This window comes from Manihot esculenta, chromosome 2, assembly GCF_001659605.2.
Source record: "Manihot esculenta cultivar AM560-2 chromosome 2, M.esculenta_v8, whole genome shotgun sequence".
NCBI classification, from domain to species: domain Eukaryota; kingdom Viridiplantae; phylum Streptophyta; class Magnoliopsida; order Malpighiales; family Euphorbiaceae; genus Manihot; species Manihot esculenta.
Window position 1 is genome coordinate 28,191,270 of NC_035162.2, and position 24,151 is coordinate 28,215,420.

General features: G+C 35.9%; 1 protein-coding gene across 1 annotated transcript; it reads right to left on the minus strand.

The window, feature by feature from the left end:
* Positions 1-894: 894 nt before the first annotated feature.
* On the minus strand, positions 895-22,688 carry LOC110609169 (ubiquitin-activating enzyme E1 1). The gene is given in 7 exon segments (XM_021748554.2): positions 895-1,699; positions 1,963-2,395; positions 2,484-3,352; positions 3,582-4,376; positions 21,282-21,499; positions 22,176-22,586; positions 22,589-22,688. Coding segments are annotated over 7 exon segments (3,408 nt in total). The 5' UTR covers positions 22,674-22,688; the 3' UTR covers positions 895-1,102.
* Positions 22,689-24,151: the final 1,463 nt, after the last annotated feature.

Genomic DNA, 24,151 nt, shown 5'->3' on the forward strand with positions numbered 1-24,151 from the left:
TCTTTCCGAAAAATATAAATAATCAATTTTGAAAAACTAATGTTAGAGACATCAATTAATGAGATTAAATTCTACTAAAATGATTTTTAATCCTTTTAATTTGTTGGTTAGATAACTCTTTATCTATTTTTCATTTTCCATAACCTCATCAATCTTCTTGTAGAAACTATTTCTCAAGAATCATAATTTTCATATTAAAACAACTCTTTGTTTTATAGGAAAATTACTTTAAAATCCTAAATCTTATTTAGGAAATGAAACAAACTTATTCTTATTAAATTTTATTTCAAACACCTCTAATCTTAATACTTTCGAGATTTTGTATTCAACCATAGATTATCTCATGTAATTGGTAGAAATTTATATTAAATCAAATATAATAGTAAAGGGATCATAACTATGCATTTTATGCATATTCTTCATAACAAATACAATTTTATAGTTCATTAAATCTCATATAGTGTCCAACACTGTTTTAGTATCAATCCATACATTGTGGTATTCTTAATAAGTTTTAATTGTGACTTATATTTTCATAAAGATTATATCAAATTAAACACTTGACTATCTCTTGTTTTGATCATATCAAAAATCTTTATACTCTTTCTAAATATATTTCTTTATATTTTAGGCTAGAATCTTTTTCTAAATATATTTCTTTATATTTTAGGCTAGAAATCTTTTAATTGTTCACAGAATTTATATTTTATCTTTCAAAAACACAACACCTCAAAGTATTTAGAAGTAAAATCACTCCTATAATGGACTGTATACAAGTTTTAAAAGCTCTTTGATTTTGTCCCTATCATACAAGACTATATCATCTTGTATTTGGAACGATCATTAAAACTAAATTTATTTTAAATTAAAAATGAATTTTGATGAATGTATCAATTAGAAGAAAATAGTCAACCTTTGGATCATAAAATTAATACAAAGGTATACATGGTCCGCGACAGTCTCCATTTAATTCCACAAAGGGAAATATAGAATCTTGTGTACTCTCAGATACAGCATTGAGGAAAGACTATTATCAGATCAAAACGAGTTGTCATCCTAAAAATCACAGCCCCAAGCGAGCATGCAAATGGGAAAACACAACTTAACGGTAGTATATGGATACTGTAGGAATGTCAATGTCATTGTCCTCATCATCTTCACATGCCACAACAACATCGAAATGAGAACGGTACGGAGGCAATTCTACTTTTGCCACTTCCCTAACCAAATCCACAACCTTCCTGTCCATTCTCTCTCTGTGCTTAGGGAACAAGCTATTGTAGAGCAGGCAACTCCCACATGATATGCTATAAGCATTCAACCCCTTGTCCTTGAGCCACTGAAGGAGTTCCCTCAAAGTTGGATTGTTTTTTATGATCCACCTGTCCCAAACAGTCCATTTCATGTCACGATGCTTAATAACCTTAGGTGGGACCGGCTCAGCCATGGAGAACAAAGGTAGTGCTAGATTGGCAAATGTATTGCGATAGTCCTCCAGTTTGTGCCTCCCATCTAGAACCTTGTAAAGCTCCAAGCACACAAGACCAGTTGCCATTGCTGTCGAGGTTGCAATAGCAGGAATGATCCTTCCGGCAATAAACTTGGCTTTCAGCTTGTCGACCTCAGGAATGCTGTAATTTCTTGCTCTCATGTTGGCAAGCGCGGCTATCAGATCCATATGGAAGTTGGTATCATCATCCTGTAGAATCATAGTACGTGAGTTGCCGTGCCAACAAAAAAAGGATTGAATGAAAATAGGACAGAGATTAAGGAAAACAAATGTAAAACAGCATTTTGGTCCACAAAGTGTTTTCTGGTCATTTCTAACAGGATAATTTTAACAACTCTGACCATTTCATACATTCCATGATCAACAGTGATGACCATCAGAGATGTAGCAATCAACACTTTGATAGGGTAATAGAACTGAACAGTAAATATGTTAAGTTGCCAAGAGTGGACCTTCTCAAACTGAATTGGCTTCATCCGGAATCCTCGTGGCAAATTCTTCCTACACTGCTCTAATCTCATGATTAATTCATTGATAATTACTACATCATCTGCAGATGCAGCGGCAAGACTAGTAGCCTTCTCATCTGTCACAATTTTCACGTTCTTCTTTGGTTGAAATTCTGGTACTATAACCTTCTCAACTGCCTCGGCCAGCATCTTAGGATTCTTGACCCAGTCAGGAAGTGGGATGCCAAAAGTCTCTGCTCGAAGTATGGATGCTGACATGATAAAGTGGAGGTGACCAGGATCAGAAGCTGAGAACTCAAGTGGATGAGGAAACCGCTTTGGCGCAGACCAGAACGGAGCCCCAGTACTGGTTGCAGCATCTTCAGGAAATGTAAAAATCAACTGCTTCACACGATTAGCAAAATAATCTTCAAACCTGAGACACTAGCAGCATAGTGTCAGCAACTACAGAAAAAAATATCAACAATCATTTTTCTTAATGTAAGTTTAAATTGGAGATATACTTCAATCGAGCCCATGTAATGCAATCCTGGAATGTCTCACACTTTTCCTTGTCAAAACACTCAAGGACACGTTCCAAGGTATCCCTTGCCTGAGCATCCGCGGCATTAGTCATAGCAGTTGTATATTCGACAGGATTTGATAGATAGGCATTAACTTCTGCTGGAGTTTTCTCAAGCAAACCTTCAAATTCGGATCGAGCCCATGTCAAGCAGTGGTCAATATTGTGTGGGAATGAATGGACTGTGCACATGGGGGCTTGCTTCTCAGGTGGGTCTCTAGAGGCACCATAGTTTTCGGTCAGGTGAGGAATGACCATCTGGGTGTTGCATTTGGCACCCAGGGTTCCGGACTCGAGAAGTGGCTTCTGGAAGTATAAGCATCTCTGATCAACATATAGTCTTGCATTGACATTGTCCAAAGCATTTATAACAACGGTTAAATTCTCCCAGAATGCATCATCAAAGACATTCTCAGTTTCAGGACCCACACGATTTTGCAATGCTTCAATGTTGAGATTTGGATTTATTGAAGCAGCAGCAGCTGCAGCAACTGTGGATTTGGCCTGCCCAATGTTCCAATCACGGAAGAGGAACTGTCTGCTTAAGTTACTTTTCTCTATCACATCATCATCAGTTATTGTCAGCTTCCCTTCCTTACCACATGAAACACCCATTAATGCTACATTTTTCAAGAATTCACAACCTAATGCACCAGATCCAACAATAAAAACATTGGCATCCTCTAATTTCTTCTGGAGCTTAGATCCAAAAACTGAAATTTGCGCATCATAACGACCATTTATCGGTTGAAAGTCACTAGCATCCAAATTCTCTGTAGGAAGTGACTCCACCGAGTCAAAATAGAAAAACTGTGACAGGAGAGAGAGCGAGAGAGTTCAATTACCAATCAAGCAATTAAAAATAAAAATGAAGGCCAACTTCAGCACTGGTAAGGAGAGAAACATGAAGGCAAATCAAAGGCATTACCCATGACAGCAAAAATAAAAAACAGTAAGAAAGAATGAGGGGGGGGGGGGGAGAGAGAGGGGAACAGAGGGGTAGAGAGGGAAAGGGAATAAGTGGAAAAAGAAAAACCACCTGAAATAGAGGGTGAAATTTTCCAGAGCATGCTTTGACAATCTCTTGTCCCACAATACCACCAAACATAGCAGCCATGGGATTCAGTACAGCCCTGGCACCAAAGGCAAACAATCGCACAAGTTTTGGATCGATGTCTTCCACTCTTCCATCTCCCGAGCTATCATTGATGATAGCAGCAAAAGATATAAGCTTCTGTGCATCCTCTTCTGAACCAGCAACAGGGAAGCGACCTAATTCTGACAAAAACTTATCCAGTGCTTGAAATGCTAGGTGTAGGAGAGGCGGGCGATCAAACTTGGAAAAATCACTAAGAAGGAAGTCACCAGGATCTTTAAGTGCTTCCCGCAATGGCTTAAAGTTCAACACCTTTGGTTGTTTCACCTGTGTTACAATACCACCTTTCTCATAGGTAGCAAAGTTTGTGGCATCCTCATCAAGAGTGAACGAATATGGCCTAGCATTTATAATCTTCCTTGGTTTTCCATCATTTAGCTCTGTCATTCCATGAACTTCAGAAAATACAACAAGATCCCCATCCTGAAACTCCAGTCTCTCGTCATCCACACATGACACTAAAGCGGGGTTGTCATTGCTTATGGATGCAATGATACCCGTGTGTGGATCCTCTCCATCAACATCAAAAACGGTGAATTCAGGTCCGAAGTCACAAAACACAGAACCAAAAAGACCTCTAACCTCAGCCTTAATAAAAGAGATAGGAGGCTGATGACTGTGGCAATAGTCATTAAACTCGATGGCTTTCTCAAGGTTGACATCGGTAAAAACAACAGCCTGCACCAATGGAAAAAAAAAAGATATATGCAAAATAAAAATAAGCAAAAACCATTGCATAAAGAACATCCACAAGAGAGAAACTGCATTAGCAAATACACAAAAAAAAACCTTTAAAAATAATACAAATAAACTAATCATGCAATTCTCATTCCCCCAAAATATAGTAATTTGTATAATATAATTACACTGATACTTATTTACCATTTTGGGATAAAACCCACAATCTTGGGGCTCAAACTAACTTAATTCTACTCCAACTGTTCAGTCAGACAAGAAACTGTTGAACATAGTTATTAAAGACTCAAGGTGCACTAAGGCGCTAGGGCATCTTCGAGCCTAGGCACAAGACCCCCTGTGAGTGGCTGCATCTGCAATCTGGGTGGGAAAAAACAGCCATCTTTGAACAGGTTGTGCCTTGCTTGGCTGAGGCGCACCTTAAGCCTGGGTGCGCCTCATTGAAGTCGCCCACCTCAGCTGGTGCAAGGCGCAGGACTCAGCCTCCTCCGCCTTGGGCCTGAGGTGGACCTTTCACAACTATGCTGTTGAACTTTTCTTAGCAGCCATCAGATTAGCTCTACGATCTGAAAGTGGTTATCCAAAATTAGTAGTTTCAGATACAAGTGTCCTATAGCCCTGAACAAGAGGGAATAGCTATTAATTAAAGGTAAAAGGCATAAGAGCCATATGTTGATGCCCCCATCTGTCCAGAAAAATATAAGAGAAAGGCAGCATTAGTAACTGACTTTTACTGTTAAAATGTAGAGGACAGTCGTTACCACCAAGTAACATGCATAACAGCAATTGTAGATTTTCTTTTTTTTCCATAAATAATGGGGATAAGAGTAATGGGGGCTTAAGAACCTGTAATACTGACCATAACATTATGTGACAGTCATTATCTAAAACCGAGCCACAAATATTTTTCTAGAAGTTGCAGCTATTATCTGCATAAAATTACCCAAGTTCCAACTTCTCAGAAATTGCATTCTGGAATCGCTTGACCAATAATGCCACATTAGATTGTTAAATTGATGAACAACATGAGAAAACTAAAATCCCTAGCTATATATCTATAGTGTTTTTGTTTCAAGAGGAAAAAAAAAATTACAAAGAAAAAGGAATATTCATCAACAAAAGGTGTAAAAAGGGACACATCCATGTCCATTGGGTGGACTGAAGCACACAAGTTAGCAAACTAAAAATAGAACTTTCTATAACCAATGTGCTTTAGCTTAGTTGTACTAGAGTTGTCTCTAGGGCTATAAGGTCTTTAGTTCGAGTTCTAAAATAAATAAAAAACTAAAATTATTCATAAAATATACAAGAAAAAAAAATGAAAAAGTTTTCAATTCAGAAATGGGCACTGAATAGCAATTTTTTTTTATCTTAAAAACATTTCCTTTCAAATGTAGTCATATTATGTTCTCTCCATGTGATCAACAAAGACCAAGGGAATGGCATCCCATGGTTGTATTGGCCTTGTTCCAAAACAAGGACTCCCATTACTAACAAAGTTTCACCCTATGTTATTTAGACTTGGATACAAGTGTTAAAAATGAGTGCATATCCCTATCTCTAACTTGTCAACTTTCCATTATGGATCTAAGTTTAGACACAGGGTATTTGGACACTTTATGTTATATAAAATAAACTAGAATAAAAAAATTATAAAATTATATCGTAATAATTATAGTCTAAATAGATTATCAAATACAACCAAATACATCATCCAAAATACAATCAAATAACTATTTCTATCCAAATATATGCTCTTCATCTTAAGAGAACAAAAATACTCTATTAACTATGCATGAATATGCCACTCAAGTAAGTGCATAAATATGTCACTCAAGTGATGTTCTTCATCTTAAGAGAAAAAAAAGTACTCTATTAACTATGCATGAATATGTCACTCAAGTGAGTGCATGAATATGTGTTGAACACACGTCCCATTATTCCATGAAGTGTTGTGCCAAAACTGATACAGCATATGCAGGGTTGGAGTATCAGAGCTTTTACCTTTAAATTTTGTACACAAGTCTAACAAAAACATACCATGCACTAATCATCATAAGGTTCTCACCCTATTATAATAAAGAAGCAAGTATTTTAAGGGATTGCATTTGCACCCGATTCTCAAATAAGAAAAAGAAAACAAAGGAGAGAAAAGCCCTTCACCTAAACTTATCCAATCGCAAAGTGCCTTTGCACCCAACATCATAAGCCCAAATGTGGAAAGGAGGGAATTTTTTATAAATTTGTCTACAAATAGCTTACAATGGAAAAATATTTCTTGAATGGTTTGTTAGTGTGATTGCCCTAAGCCATTATCTTGGACCTTTTATATGTCATTTTGTTTATTAATAAAAGAGATTTTATTATCATTATTATTTGTTTGCATGTTACATAATAATGATTAACAATCCCTGGTTACCTATTATTATAATGATAATAATAAAATAAGGCTAGTATGATTATTGATTGATAATCATGAGATGATTATGTGTATGTTGATATAAATCAATATTTATAGATACTTGTTAGAGAACAAAGTATTGAATAGACCCACATTGAAATCACTACATAAGTTATTGTCATAAGTGAATCTCAAGATAGTTATGTTTTAATCCTTTGATTTGAGATTGTCATAGTTTCCAACATAAGAACTGTTATGTTTTGACATAACCAAACATTGTCTTTAATCAGATAATCATAAAGGTTATGATTGAGTATTATGTAGAGGATTTTGAACAATTAAGATAGAATTTGTCCCTCTCTTTGAGAGAGATATCTTCTGGGCCCCTCAATAAATGAGACTGAGAAATACATGGCCGTACTCAAATAAATTGATAATGTGATCAATATCATTTGGTTTTATCAGTCTACTTAGAAATCGAGAAATCATAAGTTTGAACATTATAAGTTTGATATTGACCATGACTTATGTTCAAACTAGATATCGTGTGACAAAAGATTAATACATGTTCTGTTTATTAAGCTTTATCAGACTATCAATCCTCACATTAATTAGATAGTCATAATGTATTGCAAGAGGCCGCTTATGATTTATGGGCCTTGTTGGACTGGGCCTATTGTCAATTAATATGAGCCTATTGGGTCACACACAAAAAAACATCATTGATGTACTATGTCATATTAATAGACTAAGAGCCCGTTAGTATAATTAATAATATTATTAATAAAGATATTATTATTATTAATATTAATTATTTGTAATTATTATAAAATAATAATATTTTAAAAGATCTGCAGCTTATCTGTAATGGTTACAGATAAAAAAATCTTTTCGTTTTCTTTTAAAAAGTACTTATCGCACAGATATATTGGTATCTGTGATTCTGTGCCTATTACAATGATCACAACTCTTTTACGAAAAGAAGAGTGTGAAAACGAAAAGATTGAGAGAAAACAAGTAAACAATAAACACCTTCTTTGAGAGATTTACAAAAGTGTGAGAAGGATTTTTGTAATCGTTTTTTGTGATATGGATTTAGAGCACATAGCTAATCCATCCGTTCAAAGAGCTAGCACTCCAAACGGAAACATTCGCGTGGATACCATTGAGGGTGTTCATTTCAGAAGCAACACCATCAATCCGGAACAATTTCTTTTCATAAAAAAAAAAAAACCGTAAAGTTATAATCCTGCTAGGATTTTTGAAAACTAAAGGTTAGTTTCTTTTTCCTTCCTTTCAAATTAAAAGAAGCACTCGGATCCTGAAAGGAGAAGTAGAGATCTTTTATTTTTTTGCTGCATATTTTTGGGTTGCACGGACCCATATCCCAAACCGATATGAAATTCAACACACACACCCTCACACCTAAGAATAAACTAGAGTGTGAAATAATTAAGGGAGGCCCAACATTGACTGGGGCCCAAGAATAAACTGGAGTGTGAAATACTTAAGGAGGCCCAACATTGAACGAGTACTCTGATATCATGTTAAATTTGGATTAGATCTAATTCAACCCAAAAGCTAGCTCAATGGGAAAGAGTGCCCAAGACCCTTATGGAGCACACAACCCCTATATCCTAAATGATGACTCAGCAGAAATCTTTGGAGCACACAACCCCTAGGGAGAGACAATTGTTAGTAGATCAAGGATATAGGAAAATAAACAAAGGAGAACAATTTCTTATATTAATGGCTGTAGTTAATCAAGAACAGGCTGATTACAAATAACTAGCCACTCTTACTAGAGTTTACAAGAAAAGACTATCAATGACATGCCCTTCTCATTCTCAAATCCTTTATTTATAAACAATTCTCTCTCCCTAGGATTAGTTATCCTCTCCCCAAAGATTCCTAATGAGTCATCATTCTGTTACTCCCTTTAAGCCTTCTAGAACACACTCTAAATGGTTTGGACTCCTTTGGATCAATAGGGCGACATGATGTACTGCCAAGCTTGAGAATGAGCTAGCAAAGGCTGCAAAAGACCAGGGCTAGCTCAATGCTCTGATTTGCATTCCTTAAACAAATAAGGTCAATAAAAGTGCCTCTTGCACCTCAAATAGGTAGCATGAACGCCCAAATGACCTCCCAAATAGGAGTCATGGCCTCCCCTAACAACATTGCTTGGTTCAGTCTCCACAATAAAAGGCCGAGTGAAATTAGGTTGTGCTAAAACAAGTGTTATAATCATAGCCTCCATGGTGCTAGTGGATACCCGTATAATGCTTCAAAAGATGATATACCAATGGTACTGTGGAGGTATTTATTGTACCACCATTCAGTCAAAGACAGCCAATTGCTCCATTTAGTGGGAGCATTGAAAGTCATACTCCTTAAATACCTTCTATACATTGGTTAAGCCTTTTTGATTGATGGAGTGATGGTATGCTAAACTGAAACACATAGAAGTTCCCAATAGTTTAAACAACTCTTTCAAATAGGCCGGTAAAAATTTTTTCCTCTACCAATGACTATGGACAGGAGTACGCCATGTAATTTTACTACAACATCCAAGAACACCTTAGCAACATCAGTAGCTGAGAATGGGCAAGACATAGAAATGAAGTTAGCATGTCTGGAAAACTCACAAATCACAACCAGTATAGTGTCTTTCCCACCAGATTTAGGCAATTGCTCTATCAAGTCCATAGTTATGTGATGCCAAGCTTGAGAATGAGCTAGCAAAGTCTGCAAAAGACCAGGGCTAGCACAATGCTCTGATTTGCATCCACAATTTTTTACCAATTCCAGGACTACCTTAAACAAACTAAGTTAATAAAAGTGCCTCTTGAGCCTCAAATAGGTTGCATGAACACCTGAATGACCTCCCAAATAGGAGTTGTGACCTCCCCTAATAGCATTGCTTGCATCAATTTCCATGATAAAAGGTTGAGTGAAATCAGATAGTGCTAAAACAGGTGTTCTGGTCATAGCCTACCTCAAAGCTTCAAAGCCGCATTGCGCTTCTTCACCCCACTGAAAAGCATTCTTCCTTAATAAGTCAATTCAAAGTCTGCTATAAGACCATAGTGGTGCACAAATTTTTGTAAGATCTAGTCAGCCCTGAAAAACGTCCCAGCTCCTTAATAGATTTTGGTACAAGCCAAGTGCACATCACATTTATCTTTGTTGGATCAATGGCCATCTATCCTTCGAGATAATATGACCCAAGTGATCAATTGTTTTGCCAAATAACACTTCTTTCTATTAGCAAATAATTGTTGTTGCTAGAGTACTTAAAACACAATAGTTAAAGTGTTGCAAATGTTCTTCCCAACTTAGACTATAAACCAGTATGTCAACAAAAAAAATACTAGGACAAATTTCCTAAGGTAGGGATGAAAATATAGTTCATAAGAGCTTGGAAGGTGGCAGGGGCATTAGTGAGCCCAAAAGGCATCACCTTAAATTCCAAGTACCATGGTGAGTTCTGAAGGTTGTCTTTTGATCCACCATAATTTGATAATAACCTGCCTCAAGATCTATTTTGTTGAAAAGATTTTAGCTCCATGTAATTCATCTAACAAATCACCTATGATAGGGATTAGAAATTTCTTTTTAATAGTGAGGCTATTAAGCTTTTTGTAATCCACACAAAACCTCCATGATAAATAAAACTGGTGAGGAAAAAGGAGTGGTACTAAGCTGAATTATGGAATTATCCAGAATTTCAGTGACTACTCAATCTCATTTTTCTGAAAATGTGGGGCATCTATAAGGTCTTATGCAGAAGGGTTAGGAGTTTGGTAGCAAAGGAATAGAGTGGTTATAGTTTCTAAATGGGGGTTAAGGAAGTAGGTCTTTAAAATACATTTTGGTATTTAACTAACAATAAGTGCAGCTCTTTAAGATGAATACTTGGGTTTGTAACAAGACTTGCCTGGTTCTCCTCCTGTGGAACAACAATACAAAACAGTGGAGACCGGAAATCTGCTCAGAATTATTGCAAGGGAGCAGTTTGGAGGTAGAAGCTAAAGCTCTCTAGACCCTGTAATGTCTTAGGTTTCCCTTCCCTCCTAAAGCACACTGTTAAGTGATAGAAATAAAAAAGGATTGGATAACTTCATCCAATTCACTCCTAATATAATGACAAAGTTGCCATATCCACCACCTTGAGATCAAAGGTAAACTTGAGATGTTGAACCCACCAAGAGAATCCTCGGCACATGTGAGTGTTGGTCTTTTTCATACCATCAACCACTATTACAGCTATCTCAGGGACCTCTACCCTGGCATCCATGATACTGTAGTACTCCCATTCTCTATCAATATTATGAGCTGCCTATTGTTGTATTGCCCAAGAACTCTTATAGTTGCTCCCCTTTCATTTTCCTCCAATGCATTTAAGAAAATAGTCATCTCTTCTTGCTTCTCTATACCATCCTCCCCTTCTAACACCTCATGCCACTCTTCATCCACCTCTACTTCCTAATTTTCCCCTTGTAAAGCCATTAAGGATCTTTATTTGCATTGATGCCCAGGGAAATATTTTCCCTCACATTTATAGCATGGTCTAGGATGCCTTATTCCCCCTTGCAGTTGCATAACATTGGGTTTGTTTTTTATTGAAGTTTGGCTATTATTTGGTTAACTTTTGGTGGCAGTAGTACTTGGTTTGGAACTGGTTCCAGTTTCTTGATTGGGCGGTTTAGGTGGATAAGGATAACTTGTATGTGTTTGGTTGGGCTTGTATTAATATGAAGTTTGGTGTAGGTGTTTGGTTTGGAATAGGATTGGGCTGATTCTTGGAAATAGGCGGTTGTCTTGGCATAACCTAAGAGTTGCTCTTGGAATCTAGCAATATCAAAAGGCATGAGAGAGATCTACAGGTTTTAACATTCGAACCATAGGCCTTATCACATCCCTCAATCCACCAATGCATCCACAAAGTAAATAGTCTTCCTTAAATGAGACATAACACTTTCCATCCTAATTCTTAAATCCTCAAATTTGTATCGGTACTCCACAGTACCCTCTTGCCTCATCTTCATAAATTCTTCCACAATGTCTTCCAACACCCCCAAACCTCACACACAATTCACTCTCAAAATCATCCCAAGAATGAGGACACCTACCTTTAATCCATTATGATACCAAGCATCAGCTCTATCAACTAAAAACAGACTAGCAATCCCTACCTTCTCTTCATTAGGGACCTTGTAAACTTCAAAATTCTCAACACATTTCCTTACCATACTCTAGACTCTTTGAGATCAAAAGTAATTAGTTCAATTTTAGGGAGATATTTCTCCATACCTAGAGATCCAAACATTGCTTATGTTGTGTTTCAGTACCAGAACTTGATCCCTGTTTCTGGTTCCCCATCTCCCTTGGTATGGGTAGAATACCCTAACCTCCGACACCCAAGTTGGTACTGTTGCCTATACTATCTTCATTAGCCACTTCTTTTCCTTTTATCATTCATTATCCAAGTGAGAAGGGATCAAAATTCCTCCATAATGGAGTTCTTAGTCTCAACAACACTGTTTAATCTCCTCCCTCATTAACTCCAGATTTCTTCTAGACTCTTCCTGCATAATTCTCAATTGTTCCTCAAACCCATTCAATCTCACAAAATCGGCACTTATCACCACTGACCTAGTCATATTGCAACACTACTGGAGAAAAAAAAAATTGGCAACAAAACCAGCTTCATAACACAACTCTAATACCAATTGTACTATAGCAGATTGTCAAACAATACAAGAGAAGGGAATCAAGAGGGAGAGAAGAAGAATTTGGAAAGAAAAGTCAGAAATAGAGAAAATAGAGAGGAATAGAGATTGAGAGTTGTATTCATTAATTTGATTGCCTCTCTACAAGTGTGATACTCACTAACAAACTATCAACAGTTGTCTAACTACTTTATAAAACTATACACATATTACCCTTATATTTCCCTCCATAGCTAATTACATTTACTCCCGCCAACATTTCTCTTATTTTTCCTATAATACATGACAGTGGACTTGTTGGATTTATAAGGCTTCTCCTTTACCTATAAAAAGGAAGAGCTTACTGCTGCAAAAGAGAGAGAGAAAGTGAGTATTTTCTATACAGTGTTGCCGAAAAGAAGGGAAGAATTTTTTTTTTGTACTCTATCTTTTATTTATGAAATCTCTAGTTTTTTTCTCTCCATCTTTTTTCTCTCTTTAGTTGTGCGATTTTGAATCTTTGATGATGGAATTGTTAGTGAAGTTTCTAGCTTTTGATCTTTGGTATTGTTGCTGCAACTTTGATGCTGAACCGTGACTCTACGCCCAACTATATGCTTGTAAACTGCCAAGGGCAAGTTTAACTTCAAAATCAAATTCAGAATTTGACCTTCATTGGCATCACAAAAGATCAAATGGAACCTTTAGCATAAAAGAGGCGAGAAACATCATCTACCTCTTTAAGCAATCCACCAATCCTAAACTCATTCAACAACCACCCTTAAAAGAATAACTCCAGACAAGATAAATTTTGTTGCTAAAATTCTACCAAAAAGAAACTAGTATGAGATCCATTAATACGAATTGAGAATCCTGCAATAAATATAAAAACCTCAGACTGTTAACTTAATCCCAAAACCCTTTCTGTTTAACATAGCGAAGAAAGAAAAAGGGGAAAGAGAGAGAGCTACTAGTTTAAAAAGTTGTTTTTCTCAAACATCTGCCCTTCTTCTCATGAATATTTAAGTCCAACTAATTGCCAATTGGAACAGTTATCACTATCAAGAAGCTTCATCCATACAAAAACAACTAAACCTTAATACAAATTAGTTGGAGTTAGCTATATGGATCATTTTGAGCTATTTAGCTCATCTGAAACCAATTCCAAATCAGTATCCAGAATTTATAGATCTTTCAACACTACTTCCCTGCATGTCATTTTATGTCTTATCCTCTCAGGCTCCTTCCACCAATAACTTATCCAACTTCCATTATGAAACACTCCATTCTCTACATTAGATATGACCAATCCATCTTAATCGATTCTTTCATTTCATCAATAATACATGCTACATGCACTTCCGAATATAAATGGTCATTTCCTAATCTTATTCATTAGCATAGTATCAGCATCCATCTTATTATCTCAACTTTTGCCATACTCATCTTATGGGCTTCTTGTACCTTAAATGTCCAATACTTCCTTACAACATAACTAGGCTAACCACAGTTTTGTAGAACTTGCCTTTCATTGTTAGGAACCCAAAAATAACATAGCAAACCAATCACACTCTTCTATCTCATGCATAAGGATTTGATCACATGGTTACATCCTCATTTATTACTGAATTATTCCAGATGATATGCTGGATCTACATGTCTTAATCCTTATTTTGATGCTAATAAGCAATTAGTGTGCTACTACTTGATTTTGGAAGTATTTGTGTGAGCTTGTAGATTTCCAATATAAATTAATGGAATTCCTTTAAATTCAAAAATTAAAAATGCAAATATTGGAAGCTACTTCAAGAAAGGAATCAAACATAATTTCCTAGTTTGTCCCCTGTAAATTTCAATTAATTAATTGTGATAGCTCAAGTTATGATTTATCTTCTTAAATTTATAAATAGACTATTTTTGGGACCAAAATGAAATTTTGCATATGAAGTATTTTCTAAGTTATTTAAAAAATAAAAGGTTTTAAAATGCAAGTTATAACAATTCAAATAGAATGAAAATTGAAAGCCTAAAACCTAAGTTTTTATTTCATAACTTTTAGAGAAACCCAAATAAAATTTTAAAAATGGAGTACTTTTTAATTATTTTTCTATAAAATGGAAGATTTTAAATATAGGTTACAGCAGTTCAAATGGATTGAAGAAATTTTGTAGTTTAAGTTATGTTTTTTCAAAGATTTAAGGAAGAATCTTTTTTGGCCCCTAAAATGGTGGAAGTTAATAGGAATAGAGGCAAAACGCCAAAATTTTGCATTATAAGGGTTTAGTTTCTTGCCTCCAAAGGCTTTGGCACCTAAAGATGAATGTTTGGCCGCCGAACCTGAGTTTTTTATAACCCAAATAACAACTATTTAAGTGCTTGAATAGCATTTTTTGCACTTAATGTACCCCAACAACTATATTTATGTTAAACCTATAAATTGAAATTGATTTTTATCTGAGTAAAGTTACAAGAACTATTTATTCAAGCATTTTATAGTTTTTTTCTAAGCTCTATACGCTCCTCTCTTTAGAACATGAGTTACACCAATTAACTTCCAAAGCTAGTTTTGAGATGTAATTGTTTTTTGTTGAGATTAAAAGAAGGTTATTGAGTAAGTTTATTGAACTAAGTGTGATATTGAGCAAAATTTCCTCTTGTGAGAAAGAGAATTGTAAAAGAGCAAAGGGTTTACTCTAGAATTGTAAAGGGTTTAATCTTCACCCAAAGGAGATTGATTGGTGGAGTTGAACTCATAAGAAAGGCCTTGAGAAAAGGACATAGACTTAGGATAGCCGAACCTCTAGAAATTCATATGTCCATTATTATCTTTCTTCCTTTCCACCCCTTTTAGCTTGTTTTTTTGGCCTTCAATTTTTTATAAATCCAAGTCACCCGCCCTCCGAGTTGCCTCAAGGTACAACATGATAGATTCTAAATACTTGATTTGTTTACATTTTGGCACCAACATTCCACCCAATCAAACATTGATCCCATTCCTTATGTGAGAATTAAACTTGTAGCACATATAATTCATTTTATACCTACTTAATCTATAACCCTTACTCTCAATAGTCATTCTTCACAACTGCAACATTTGATCAACTCATGTACTAGTTTCATCCACTAAAATTGCATAACTTGCAAATAACATGCACCATGGAATGTCATATTGATATGAATAGTTAGCTCATTTATGACCGAAAACGATGATGAAAAAAGGAGAGGGAAGCAGAAGTTTTGAGAGAAAAATGTTTGATGATTCCCCTCAAGCCAATTGGGATATATATACTACTTACAAGAAAACATATTGGATAAGAAAATAAATTAATTCCCTAATTATAGCCTAATCATATTCCAATCATATCACATAATCATATCCCTAATTATGTACACAATCACTACAAATCTAGACTATTTACAGAAAGTATCTCAACACTCCCCTCAAGCTGAAGCGTACATATCATATGCTCCAATCTTATTACAAATACATTTGATTCGTGAACCCAGAAGAGATTTTGTGAAAATATCAACTAGTTGATCATTTGAGTTGATAAAGCTAGTAGAAATGCATCCCGACTCAATCTTTTCCCTAATAAAATGGCAATCCACCTCTATATGCTTCGTTCTCTCATGAAAAACTGAATTTGATGCAATATGGAGGGTAACCTGATTATCACATATCAGCTTCATTTGGCCAGTATCGCTATATTTCAATTCCTGAATTGGCCAGTATCGCTATATTTCAATTCCTGAAGGAGTTGCTTCAACCAAATGAGTTCGCATGTGCCAAAGCCATAGCTCGATATTTTGCTTCTACATTTAATCTTGCAACCACACCCTATTTTTTACTTTTCCAGGATATAAGATTCCCTCCGATCATAATACAATATCCTGAAGTAGATTATCACATATCAGCTTAATTTGGCCAGTATCGCTATATTTCAATTCCTGAATTGGCCAGTATCATTATATTTCAATTCCTAAAGGAATTACTTCAACCAAATGAGTTCGCATGTGCCAAAGCCATAGCTCAATATTCTGCTTCTGCATTGATGGAATTGACTAAACACACTTACAACAAAGGAAATATCTAGTCACGTGATAGTGAGATAATTGAGCTTGCCAACTAATTTTCTGTATCTAGCAGGATCTTTAAGTGGTTCCCCCTATTCAAGAATAGGTTTGACATTTGGATCCATGGGAGTGTCCAAGTGTCTACAGTCTAATATGGATGTTTCTTAATATATATCCAAAGCATATTTCCGTTGAAAAATCACAATACATGTTTTAAACTGTACCACTTCAATCTCCAAGAAATACTTCAATTTCCCCATGTCTTTAGTTTGGAAATGACTAAACAAATATTACTTAAGCTGAGAAATTCCATTATGATCATTTCCTGTAATAACAATATCATCAACATAGACCACTAAGTAGATGTATTCATCGCCATATGACAAAAAAATACGAAATAATCAGAATTACTTCGAGACATTCTAAACTGTTGAACTATAGTGTTGAATCGTCCAAACCATGCTCTTAGAGACTGTTTTAGACCATACGAGGAGCGTCAAAGAAGACATACTAAGCCTAACTTCCCCTGAGCAACAAACCCCGGAGATTGCACCATATAGACTTCTTCAGCGAGCTCACCATAAAAAAACGTATTTTTAATGTCCAGTTGATAAAACGTCTAGTGATTAATTACAGCCAATGAAATAAGGAGGCGAACAGAAGTTACTTTGGCTACTAGAGAGAAAGTATCACCATAATCAAGCCTAAAAATCTATGAAACCTTTATCTACAAGGCGAGCTTTAAGGCGATTAATTTTGCCATCCAGTCCCATCTTAACTGTGTAAACCCACCGACAACCAACAATAGACTTGCCAGGTAATAAAGATACCAGATCCCAAGTTCCATTATTATGAAGAGCAGCCATCTCCTCAACCATTGCATTACACTAGCTAGAATGATCCAATGCTTCTCTAACTGTATTGGATATAGAAACAGCAGACACGGTGGAAACAAAAGTATAATAGGAAGGAGACAAATGATAGTAACTCACAAAATTATAAATGGAATGAGAATTTTGAGAAGAGCGAATACCTTTTCGAAGAGCAAGAGGAGGAGTAGCTATTGTTACTGAAGACATGACCGAAGTAGGTGATAATGGAACTGGAGATGGGTCACTAGAAGTACCTGCATCAAGGAGAGGAATATCATTGTTATTAGCAGATGGATGAGGCCAACATGTGTAGACCTCAAGAGGTGGTGTAGGAGTGGGAGATGGACTAACTTGAGGCCAAGAAGAGATAAGAGTTGAAGGTAAAGGTAAAGGCAAAACTTTAGGAACAAAGGTTTTGTGCGTTGGACTAGAAGAAAAATAAAGGAAGGTTTCAAAAAAGATGACATCTGCAGAGATAAAATATCTGTTAGTAATGGAATCATAATATTTGTAACCTTTTTGAAACCGAAAATAGGCGAGAAAGACACATTTAACTGATTTGGGCTAGACTTTGTCTTTACTAGGGATATGATCATGAATAAAGTATATACATCCAAAAACTTGCAGAGACAACTAGTTGGAGATCTGGTTAGGAAAGAGAACCAAATGAGGACTCTGATGCTGCAAAACAGAGGAAAGCATACGGTTGATCAAGTAGCAAGCAGTAAGGACTACCTCGCTCCAAAAACGCAGCGGAACATTATGATGTATGAGTAAGGTGCAGACTGTTTCAATTAAATGCCGATTTTTTCGCTTGGCAACACCATTTTATTAAGAAATATGGGCACAAGAAGTCTGGTGAGCAATACCCTAAGTAGACAAGAAATGAGATAAAGAAGAGGAAAGATATGCTCGTGCATTATCACTACGCAAAACCTTAATGCGAATACCAAATTGATTATGTATTTTAGCACAAAATTTTTGAAAAATGGAGAATAACACAGAGCAATTCTTCATAAAAAAAAGCTCAAGTGCAACGAGAATAATCATCACTAAAAATAACAAAATATTAAAATCCCAAAGTTGTACTGACACGACTTGGATCCCAAATGTCTGAATGAACAATGTTAAAAATTGAAGTGGCCCTGTTATTGACTCGCTTGGGAAATGAAACCCGAGTTTGTTTCCCAAGTTGACATGACTCACATGCTAGAGAAGACAAAGAAGAAAGACTAGGGACGATTTTCTGCAATTTGAGAAGACTAGGATGTTCCAAATGGTTATGAATAAGCTCAGCAGAAGTGGTAGAAACAAAAGCAACTGGAGAGGTGGAGAAATGGTACAATCCTTGACTCAGATCCTGTTCCAATCATTCTCCCAATACTCTGATCCTACACAACAAAATCAGCAGTAAAGGTTACTGAACAATTAAGATTTTTGATCAATTTGCTAATGGAGATTAAATTATATAGACATTTAAGAGTGAACAAGACAGTAGTTAAGGTAATAGAAGGAAGGAGTTGTACTTTTCCTATTCCTTTAACTTGAGTTTGTGAACCATTAGCTAAGGTGATTTTAGATGGTGTGAGAGGTGAAACAAGAGTAGAGAAAAAATTGTGATTACCAGAGATGTGATCAGAAGAACCAGAGTCTAGAATCCATGAACCAACAAGTAAAGACTTAATTAGACAAGCAAAGGAATTACCGGAGTGAGCAATGCTGGAAGATGAAGGATGTTGCTTAGCTGTTTGAAACTGAAAGTATTTTTTATAGTCTTCTCCAGTTAAAGTGATTGGATCTAGTTCCTGAGATTTATTGGTAAGTTGTAGAAGCGGGCCTTCTTCATTAAATTAGTTAAGATGCACTGCCGACTTGCCAATAATATCAAGTTGATTAGGCTGTGGATGTTGACCATGCAATGCCCAACATGCATCCCATGTGTGATCATTCTTATCACAATAGGAGCAATGGAACTTCTTTCCTTTACCTTTGCGATTTCCTCCTTGTCTTTGATTCCCTTGCGGCACAGCCAAAACTAAAGATTCCATGTCTATACCGTCACTCTTACTAAGAGAAATACATAAGAGCCTAGCTAACACATCTTCTAAAGTTGGAATAACTAAATCAGTCAAAATTTAATCTTTCACATAACAAAGATCAGATCGCAACCCAATTAATGCCAAAACCATAAAGAATTTATCTCAGTTGTTCTTCTAGCGCATCAACATCATCAGTAAAAGATATAAGAGAATTAAATTCATCTTTCCGAGTTTTTACCTGACCCAAATAACTACCCATATCCTGATGATTCTGTTGTTATTGAACTATATCTGACACAACCTTATAAATGTTTTGTACATCATTAGTGTACAATTTTTTTGCCTTAGTCCAAAACTTACAATAAGTTTTGCAAGACTAAAACAAAATAAGTAATTTTGGGTCTATTGAATGCCATAAAAGACTACATAGTTGAGCATCAATCTTAACTCAGTTGGGTTTATCAATAACAGTGATTTCAGTAGCATTTTTTGCTAAATGATCATCATACCCGTCCTAAAAACCATAACTCTACCGATGCAGCCCAAGAAGCATAATTATTACTTCCTTGCAACTTTACAGTAGTAATTGAAAAGAAAGGTTCAAGGGACTCAGAACCTATATTGAGGGTGTTCTGCTTCTCAAAAATGTCGAGAGAGATTCTAGAACAACAAGAGACTGAATAGGGGCTTGATTCTACAAAAAAAAAGATCTGTGCCTGTGAACAGTAAATTCGAAGCTACTGTTCACAAGGGACGTGTGAAGATGAGCTGCGCAAGTGACCGAACCTAATGGACTTGAGTCGCCGGTGTCGGGCGATGCTAGAGGAAGGGTCGCTAGCGTGAAAAGTTTGCCGGAGAACAGTTCACAGTTCACGTGCCGGCGCGTATACCAAAGACAGACAGCTTGAGCAGCACGTGGAGATGTGTGGAGCCTTCCTGTGGCGGCACTTCACCGGGTCGCTGATCGGAAACCGGCGAGAAAGGTGGGCCAGGCGGTGAGACCAACTGATTTCCAAAAAGTCTCCATAGCAAGTTGGCAGATCTGCCACTCACAGCTGAACCAAGTTTCTTGGCTCTGATACCATGAAAATGATGATGAAAAAATGAGGGAAGCAGAAGTTTTGAGAGAAAAATGCTTGATGATTCCCCTCAAAGTAATTGGGGTATATATACTACTTACAAGAATATATACTAGGTAAGAAAATAAATTAATTCCCTAATTATAGCCTAATCATATCCCAATTATATCACATAATCATATTTCTAATTATATACACAATCACTATAAATCTAGACTATTTACAGAAAGTATCTCAATAATGACAATAAAGCATATAACTCATACTGATTCCCAAATCCTCAAAACACCCATTCATATTTCAAATAGCAATTTTTCAAAAATCAAATAACCATCACCCCATCCCCGGAAATGGGGGAAATAAATAAAACCACTATATTGCATCTACTATAGATCTCAAATAATGGGGAAATCCATATTTACCAGCATATCCATACATGCCTTGGTAGTAAATTAGATCACAACCAGTATGCAAATAATGGGATCAACCTAGAGGTTATTTGTCCTTTATGGTAACCTTGATAGATAACCACTAAGAAAATGGCAGAATTATCCAAGAGGTTACTCATCCTTTCTAATAAAGATGGCGTGATCCATTTATTGAAAAAGAAAAAGATTCTCTGGAATATCATCAAAAAATCCAGAACAACATAAATGTCTTTCTTTGGAATAAGACTACTAACAAGAAATTCATCAAAAATGGATGTACCTGGAAATCAGAAAGCTTTTCTTTTACCAATTTTGTAGTTAAGGTGGAAACAACTACTGCATTATTGAGTTCCTGCAGCTTTTGAACAGAAGCCAATGCTCTGTTCTTGCCAACATCATTCTCAGAAAAAATGAAATTACTGGACAAATCCCACAATTCAACTGTCTGTTCATCATGCAATGTTATAGACTTGACCCCAGCGAGAATAAGGTTTTTAGCTGCAGCAAGAGAATGCACACATTTACATGGTCACAAAGATGGCATGAAATAAAATATAAGGCAATAGCTCTCTATTAATCCTTTCCAACTCAAATCATGGCTTAAATAGAATTGGATACGCCAATCTTAGACACATAGAGTTACATGCACATGAAAAAAAGTAGGTTGCATCATCTACTTTGAAGTCTCAAAGAGATTAAAATCTTGTACCAAATGACATCATAGTCACTACAAAGACCATAATGTAGACAGGTGAATACAGTACGAAAACAAGGTTAACAACAACAATATCAACTGAAAAATCTAAGCACAATTTTAGCACTGCGCTTCATAGATTCTCCAAAATAAATAAATAAAAGAATGAAGAAATAAATAAAATCAAAACTCATAGAACTCAGATAATTCACCAATCAAACCAACAGTATTGGAATTTGGGACTTATATGCAAGTCTCAAATATCAAACTACAGCTTTTCCAAGAAAAAAAAACTACAGCTTTTCAGATCTTAGAATCTAGTCAGCTCATACATCCCCAAATATCCACCACCAGTCCATCTTAAACAATATATTCACAACTATAAGTCAACATTAGATTATAATGAAAAAATTAAATTAAATTAAATAAAGGAAAATCGAACAAGATAGAAACAATGGTCATATCATATCACATCCATACCAATCTCAGCACCAAGACCCTGCATGCCCGAGACTAGAACATTAGAGGCAAAAAGCCGCCGCATGGTCTCACGGCCATACACAGCGAGCTGCCGGCTGTGCAGGTCCTCATCAATATCACTCAGATTCGCATCACCAGGAGCCATAATCAAACCGCTGCTACGGTTGCTGCCAACAACGCTACAATTATTGATGGTGGTGGATGTAGCGCTGGTAATTGCGTGTGCCGTTGATTCCAAAACGCAACCGATCCGATGCTTCTTAATGGAGGGAGAACCAGTTGTTTCGCTTCCGTTCTCTTCTTCTTCTGCTATAAGCACGCCTTCAGCTGGTCGCTTTTTTGGAAGCATAAAGTGCAGTAAACTGCCCAACAAGCCACAAAACCCTAATGAAATCGTTACGATGGAAACACCCCAGATAATCTACCACTGGCACACATTAATCCCACAATAACTGGCACCAAAATTATCAACCATAGCCCTAGTTTAAGCTTCCACATGATTCCAAGTCAGAGATGGCAAGCAGAACAAAGATCATTACAAACTAACAAGGAAAGAAACGTACCGACTAGGACTAATAGTAAGCACAACAATTGGACGACAGTAAGCCAACGAGAGAAGTAAATTTGGTTCTGATTCGTAGCTTCAAGAGTAATGTTCAGTGACTTTGGTTTGGGTTTCATTTATACGTAGGGAAATGGGAAAAAGGCGCCATACCCTAATAGTCTATTAGTCTATGGGCCCTCAAAACATAAGTTTAGGATCAATTTTAACGATAGATGAAGTTTGGTCAAAATAATTTAATATATAACACAACAATCACTCAAATAATCAAATCAGTTACTAGCTATCAGATATATAAATATATAGTCTCCACTTTCGCTTAAAAAAAATGAGTCTTCACGTGCAGATCCTATTATTATTGGCTTAAAGAAAATGAGTTTTCTCTTTCACAAAATGACTGACAATTCATAAGTTGCTGTTAAGATTGCTACCAATAAGGGTACTATCATTTCTTTTACTCTAGACAAAACATACCCTCTATAGTCAACAAAATAGATCTCAATAATTTGAATAATGAGCAAGCTCCAATATATCAAAAAGTTACAAGCTACTCTCAAGCAATACAAAACTCAAGAGAGGTATCATTCATGATTCCTAGAAAAAGGAAAGAAACTTTCATTGATACCCCAAGAGCTTGGACAGAAGCGATTCATATACGATCCAAAGAAAAGGTCGAGTTTGAGGAAGAAGAGTCCTCAGAAAATGCTCCAAAAAACGTCGACTAGAAGCTGGTACAGACTATTCAAAGGTACCATAAGGAGCAAAAAAAGGATTACGATATAGATGATGTCTCACCTCTTTCAGAAAAGATTTTGGCAGAGACAACTCCTAAGTTTAGACAAGTGTCGTCTTATGTCATATAAATATAGCATATAGTTTCGTTTATGATATTTCCAAGCTACGATGCGTTCTTTCAGACATCGCCTTATGCTATCTCAAGGTATCGTTATAAATTACCCCAATTGGCATGCCAATTCCCCTCTCAGCTACTAGCTTCCAAGTTAAACATTTTAGGTACTTTGTACATGCTCATATTATATAATTAGAATAATGCCAACTTATAAAACAATTATCATTATTTTTATTTCTCATCTCATTTGCATATTGGACAATCATTCATATATTCTCATACAATCACATGCATACATTTAATGTGAGGCATTTCAATTGCTTAATACTAAGCCAACATCATATTTTTTCTTATTGCACCTCAATTCAATAAGAAAATAGTCAATTGAGCATACAAGGTTGCTGCCCAACTAAAATAGACACATTTCATAATATTTAAATACATTTGCCATGCAAATTCAATGCCATATCTTCAAGGCATATTTTTGTCCTATATTGTAGTCACGTTTTTGAAATTTTAAACGTCTAATTCACTTATGATCTCTTCATAAAAATTGTTCTTCTA